We start from the raw sequence: 7352 nt of genomic DNA on the forward strand, positions 1-7352 counted from the left end.
AGGGGGTGGGAGCACCGCGACGGAGCCTTCAAGAAGGATACGACGTCCACGGACGCCGCCACCGACGGCCAGAAACTGGGCAAGTGATGAACCCCGGTGCTCGCACCCCGCCGACACACCCTTGCTCCGCCAACCACCCGCAGCCACGTCCCCCGCGAAACCATGGCTGCTCGTCCGCACCTGAGACGCAGGTTCCGCCCCCGAACGCCACGCCTCCCGCCGCCAGGGCCGCCGCCCAACATCCAGACACCCCCAAGACCATCCAAAGAGATCAACTTTGCACCAAAGGAACACCACTGACCGACGAACCGCAGCATACATCCTGCCTTGAACATCACCGGAGCTGCAACAGCCAACACGCGGCCGGGGAAAGGGGGAGGTGGGGGAGCGGACGCATCCGGACCGGCACACCCCTGTACCAGTGACGGGGACCCGAGCAAGTCGGCGCCATCCATCCCTCCAGCCAGCCTCCCCACCGGACACACCCCTGTGCCGCCCCACCTCAGCGGCCGACGCAGCACGGCGCAAGGCCATCGACGCAGACTCGACCACCGGCAAGAGGGACCCCAAGTACAGCCGCCGAACGCCAAGAATACTCACCGGGGAGCCCATCTGCCCTGCCGTCGTCGTCCAACCGACGGGACGACTGAATCCCGACCAGCACGCCCACCGGCCACCGCCGCTGCGCCTCCACCACCACCAGCCGAGGCCACGGTAGGGGCGGACGCCCGCAGCCCACGCCGTCCGCGGCCCTTGCCGGCAGGTCCCAGATCTGGCCGAACGCCGCCGCCGGAGCCCTCCGCGCACCACCTCCGCTGCAACCCCTTCACGCCGCCGCCCACAACTCGCGTCGCCGCCGCCAGCTGCTGCCGCCACGCCGCCGCGCCCCACGCGAACGCCGCGCCGCCGCCCGACCCGGAAGCCCGTGCCTGCCGGGCCGAGAGGGGGAAGGAAAGGGCCCCGCCGCCGCCAGCACTGGCCGGGCTTTGCCCGCCAGTACGTCGAGGCGGCGGCGAGGGGAGGAAGGCTCGAGGAAGGGGGGGCTGGAGGCGGCGCTAGGGTTTTCCCCCCGGGCGCTCGCGGGAGCGCCGCGGGAGGGAGGGGGAGCAGTGAAACAGTATATTCTGGTCCACTTATTGCACATAACCAATGTCTCGGATAGGTTTAACTAGCGGACATATAGTAGTGCACAAATGGCGAAACTATTCCAGTAATGTCACGGGGCTATGCTCACAATCTAGCTTTGTGAGGTATTCTGGGTAACCTTCAGTATTATTCTAGGCGGTTCATTTCGTAGGGATTGCAATGCCACTGTATTTTTCCCTTTCAAACTGTGCAGTATATGCCATGCTTCCAAAATTGCCACACTGTTCCTAAAAGAGACCACTTCACCCTGATCGGCTGGCATCCCATGCTAGAAATGTGCAGATCATACCATATTACCGTGCTATCAGTGTGAAGATATTTTTCCTTTGGATTTACCATTACATCTGAGCTGCCACCAGCCATTACTTACGTTTTGTACTTATACATTGGATTGCTTAAGAACCAAATTCACTGTCTGTTGTTCGTAGGGTAAATGCACTGACTCATACAGTTTGTTCTTAAACATAGAGGAACGATCAGGATTCACCAAGTGGATGTCCATCGAGAACTGGTACTGGGTTCTTAGATAGTGGTTGATTGCCCTGGCAACTACTGCCCTCGCAGATGATGCTTTACCATATAGCGCAACAAATCGAGTGTACACCTTGTTTCAAGATATCACTGCCAGTTAATTGCTAAGCCAAAGTACTGGATAGGCATGCTTATAACAATGTCGCCTGTTCATGTGTCTTGTCATTTTGGTGCGCATGAGTAATTTGGGCCTCTTTGATTACCATGAATTTTTTTATAGGAATATAGAGAAAACGTAGGATTACAGTATCACGCCTTCTTGAGTCCTAGGGGATTGAAATGATGTTTGATTGCACCTCCAGAAAACCATAGGACACATTACTTTCATTCTGTACTTGCACCTTTGATTGCTCAAGAAACAAATTTTTCTATTGTTCATAAAGTAAATTTTGTCATTAACTATAGATGATGCATCAGAATCCACTATGTAGATATTCATTGAGAATTGGTACGCACATGGTGCTTTACCATGTAGGGCAACAAATCAAGGGCCTATGCTGTGTTTCAAAATGTCAGTAGAAGTTTAATCACAAAACCAGAGTACAGGACAGGCATACTTATAATACCGTCGCTCGTTCATATTTATGTCATTTTTGGTCCGCATGGACGCTACAGTAATTTGGGCCTCTTTGATTCATATGATTGAAAAAAATGCAGGAATAGAGACAATGTAGGATTGTAGTTTCACACCCTCTTGAGATTATGTTTGGTTGCACCATCAGAAAACTAGTATTCTTCTCAAGATGCGTTAGACGATGGAAATTTTGCTATGAAATAGAGCAGAGGAGGTCATAGAAAAATATTGCGGATTGTAGTCCTAAAAATCAAAATATTGTGGTTTGCATCCTCCAAATGCTAAGAAAATCCCTTGAAACATAGAAGCCCTTGACTTTTGGGTGCTCATGGCCTTGTCCATATTAAGTTTATGGTGAAGAGTATTTTGTTTGCTGAGGTGCAGCGACAGAGTGTAAAAATACTAGGGTGTGTGAATTCGTAAACTGGTAAGTTACAATAAGTAGTCTACTTGCACCTGCAGCACGTTATAGCTCATCACAAAATTTCAGTGGCACCTTCTGTTTTATCTTCTGCACCTTTTTTGTTTTATCCTCTGCTATAGTATCATGTTGATTACTCATAGAAGGGTATAGTTGGCAATCTAGGCTTTTTTGTGCAGCTTTGCTAGACAGATGATGCGATGGTTTTGGGGAAATTAAATGATTTCATTTGTCTATGTTTGTCATAGGGCATGTACGCACGTGCAAGGTTCACCATAAATCCTGACAAGGTTTACAGGATTGCAATGACAAAGCTCAATACATCTGCTGCAATCCTTGAAGTGATGGGTGCACCCTTAGCTGGCACTGATGTCAGAGCATATGTTATGTCTGGTGGAGGCCCTAAACTAAAGGACTTCAAATTTAGGGTTGGTGGCAAACGGTGCTTTCTTATCTTCCCCATCAAAGGATCAGAAAGAAAGGGTCTTGTAAGTGTTGAGGTCAAGAAGAAAAAAGGACAGGTATTTAAAATGTTCTTCTCTATTTTGTAGAAACCTCTACTTCAGTACCTCCAGATTGAACAGTCTGGTACTTATGCATGGACCATATAATTAAGTACCGCCGTACCGGACCATTAGTGTGTGAGTGAAAACTTGAACAATTTATTCCAAAGGTAGAGTTAAGTGAAGAAAATTTCCACCAGATTGTTGGTTACTCTTCAAACATAAAGCACAATCTTGTGCTTACGTCAGTTTTTTTTGGCAGCCCTTATGCAGAAATGAACGAAGTTTATCATAGAAAGATGATATTTCTGTCATACAACATTATGATCGACTGGTCGTTTGTATTCAAATAGTTAGTTTTGGTGTTTGCCCATTCCCTGCCATCCAGAAATCACTGCTTTTAGTATTACTCCCTCCGTAAACTAATATAAGAGCGTTTAGAATACTAAAATAGTGATCTAAACGCTCTTATATTAGTTTACAGAGGGAGTATATACTACTGCATATATGAAGAGAGCTAACATAAGATCTCATCCTGCTTGAGAAAGTAGTAAACGAATGGTATTATTATCCCAATGACAGCAAATTTTCTGACCTTGCTCTAATTCGTTTGCAGTATGACATGAAGCTGCTTGCTGTTGACATACCGATGGCGACAGGCCCTGACCAGCGGCTATTCCTTGTCGGCGACGAGCAGGAGTACAAGGTTGGTGGAGGTTTGATATCCGAGCTGCGGGATCCTATAGTGAAGGCTATGGCTGCAGAAAAGGAGTTTGATTATCTTGATGAAAGAGAGGACGCGGAGGATGAGCGCAGGGAGCGAGAGGAGGCCGAGGAAGAGGCGGCCGAAGCGTTGAGGCGAGAGGAGGACAGATTACGCGAGGAGGCGAAAGAGAGGCAGCGGCGAGAAGCTGAGAATCTTGAGAAAGGCAGCTGACCCAATTGACCACACCGTTTTTTTCTTTGTGTTGTGCATTTCTCCACTTTACCTCCTCACTCTTACAATGCGTAGCGATCAGCATTTTCGCGGCGACGGAAAGATTGCATCTGAGTTTCAGAAAGGTGGTTTCGCCTTTCACAGCGTGTCGATAGGGTAATAAATTTTGGCTGCCCCTCAAAATGGTTTACTCCGGAGCGCATTGTGTAATTTAGTGGCTGCGTGAATGAATGATGGCTGTAGCCTTCCCATTTTGGTGCCTACTGTACGCTTGCGGTGCTTTCGGATGCTTTGAGCTAGTGTGCTGTATCCTCTTGCCACATTTTTGCACCCGTTATTTGGCTTGATAGGTCCACCCGCCGGTGCATCAGCGGTTCCATCATTTCTGTGCGCTTCCCAGTATTCTGGTTTATGGAGACATGCTTTTCTAATTGTTTTGCTAAAGCACACCTAGATGTGACCTAAGTTGCACATCCAAGGGCAACTCCAACAGCTCTCCTAAAAAACATATTTCCTTTTTTTTCTATTCAACAAACAAACCTAGGGCCCGCAGATCAGTGACACGGGTGAGCGGTGATGCGGCCGTGAACTTTGGTGTGACGGTGATCAGCGGGACATAGAGGCGGAGCAGCATCACGTGTCAGCGGGGTGGGGTGGCAACGCGTGGCAGTGCGAATATGGCGTGGCGTGGTAGCATGAGGGCATGTCCAATGCGAGGCGCTCGAGACGCCAGGATTACTTTCCTATCAATCTTCCGGTCGATTGGCAGTTAAGGCAATCAAATCCTCGCATCGGACGCCGCGGGGCGCAAAGATGTGCGCCGGCGCTTCCTTCCTTTTTAATCCACATGAGATGCGTAGATAGTTTAATTGCCATGAAATTAGCGCCCAAGATTAGCGCCTGCCGTTGGAGAGTAGCGCTCTTAGATCTTTTTTTGTTTATAGTAATATTAACTTTTTCCTCCATAAGCGCCCGGTCAGGCGGTTGGCATTGTAGATGCTCTGAGGGGTGTCAGTTAGCCCGCTCGTTCGAGACTCGTTTGAGGTGCCCATTTGGGTCGAAATTTTGTGACCGATCAGGCCGATTTGAGGTGCCCAGCTGTAGATGCTCTTACGGATACAAAACAATGAATGTTACTTTGCCTTTAGCTAGGTTCCTCCCCTAACGCTTGACGGTAGGGCAAACTTTCCTCTTGAAACTTCACCGATGAGCTCGTGAATTCGCTTCCTCTTTGCTTGCCGTTCTAGCGATCGGTGATGGAGAGGAGAATCCTGGTGCCCCCTCTCCTAGTGGTAGTTTAGGTTAGGTTTCCTTGGTCCTCGCAGATGCGGCGCTCGGACGGATGGCTTCTTTTGTCTTTCGAGTTCGTCCATTTGGACATAGTCGTCGGGGCTTCGGCGTAGATTCCTGATGTCTCCTTCGGGCGGTGAGGCTAGTGTTTCTCGTCGTGTGGCGAGATTTGGTGTCAGTTGATTTGGATCTATTAATGGGTTCAATGGCGACGACTGCGGCTCTGGAGTGCCAGTCCTTAGGGGCACGTGCATGAAGACTCGGTTGTCACTGACAAGGTCAAGCTGGGTTCGATAGGGGAGCGGCGGCGGCTTGTTCTGGCGGCTGTATTGGTCGTTTGGTGGTGTTGGAATGTCGATGTAATTTTATTATGTTTGAGATGCTTTGTACTTCTAAACTTAGATGTAAATCATTTTTGTGAATTAGGGCACACCCTGATATGTTCCATTTTCTCAAAGATATACTGACGCTGGTATTGGCTGGAAGGAAAAACAATTGTCAAAAAAAGAAAAGGGACTAGTAATCACGAGTACAAATCAATCATTTTATTCCGTTCATAATAAACTAAACAAGGTAAGGGAGATCCCTGAAAAAAATGTAATGGAGATCGTACAGGTTGATTAGCTCCCGTTGCGTTCCTTGAGCAGCACGTTGACCTGCGCTTGCACAGCTTGTTGACGCAGCTCCTGCTTCTTCAGCTCCGCCTTGAGGTCCAGAAGCTGTTGCTGTTGTCTGGCTTGACGTCTACTTGACTGCGCCTGCTCTTCTAGGATCATCCCTGCCCCCACCAGCGCCAGAAGGGCTGCGCAGTATTTATGGGCGGACGGACATGTCCCCTCGCCGGAACTGCGCTCGCTCTTGGTGGAGTCGACCGGTGGGCGGGGGTGTGGTGCTCGTCGAGGACTTCACGTACGCTCTCGATGACCTGATGAGATCGTGGAAGCTAGACGGCGGCAATATATGCAGGCGATCGAACGTATGTGTCGATCCGAGTCGGTCGGTCAGCACGAGCTCGATCCATTCGATCGTCTCCCTCTCGGACTTGTTAGTTGGACTCGTATTCCACTTCTTTCCCGTGGCCGGCCGACATACAGATAAGATTTCTCCACGCCTTTCTTTTTTCTTCTTCCATTTTTTTATATGGCACAAAGCAAAGTATCTTTTCCAAAATAGGATTTCCTTTTCTTTAGAACACGGTACATACGCATACGTAGGCGTTCATATACACACGCATACACTCATCCGCATGAATACATACGCAGACCCTACCCCTATGAGTACATGCGAGAGACTGAGCCGACATATCATCTTAAGATTGACCAAGTCACCACAGGCGCCTTGTAGTCGACGAGAACGTCTACTCCCACTGAACGCGCATCGTCGGAAATCCTGAAATAAATCCAGAAATAATGCAAGCACCAGGATTTAAACCTGATGGTCGGATGATACTATTGTCCTGCTAACCATCCAACCACAAGTTGGTCCACAAATGTGGTCTCCTTGCCTTCGGCCAGGGAGGGCTTCCCGCTATACGCATTGTATTTGGTATACAGCTAGGCCGGGCCTTCTGTTTGACGTATTGTACCTCGGCATCAAAATATAAAATGCTTTTTGAGCGTCAAAAAACGTCTTTTCTTAATAATAATAATAATAATAATAATAATAATGCGTCTTATATTTTGATTCCGAGGAGTACTTTTGTATGCATGCGTGCGTATATACTATCTTCAATGTAAAATCCGTGCAGGTGGAGAGAACAGTTGGCCGGCTAACCTGAGACTCTGAATTTATATGTATTGCCACATTTCCTATTTCTCTTCATATATTGTCTTGAATTAGCTGCTTCTATCGGCAGTTAGTTTTGAAATGAGCTTTGGTGTATCCTTTTGAAACGACGGGCATGATGCCATTGATGATGATCATGGAACACCACCAATCCATGACCGATTT

At 48.6% G+C, this 7352-nt stretch overlaps 1 protein-coding gene across 1 annotated transcript in view; it reads left to right on the plus strand.

The window, feature by feature from the left end:
• Positions 1 to 4411, plus strand: part of LOC119271937 — a 5151-nt gene extending 740 nt beyond the window's left edge. Inside the window, exons 2-3 of the mRNA XM_037553570.1 lie at positions 2921 to 3193; positions 3792 to 4411. Coding sequence (XP_037409467.1) covers positions 2921 to 3193; positions 3792 to 4112 — 594 coding nt within the window. The 3' untranslated portion in view covers positions 4113 to 4411. The remainder of the gene's footprint in view (positions 1 to 2920; positions 3194 to 3791) is intronic.
• The last annotated feature ends 2941 nt before the right edge of the window (positions 4412 to 7352 follow it).

This window comes from Triticum dicoccoides, chromosome 3A (genome assembly GCF_002162155.2).
Source record: "Triticum dicoccoides isolate Atlit2015 ecotype Zavitan chromosome 3A, WEW_v2.0, whole genome shotgun sequence".
NCBI lineage: Eukaryota > Viridiplantae > Streptophyta > Magnoliopsida > Poales > Poaceae > Triticum > Triticum dicoccoides.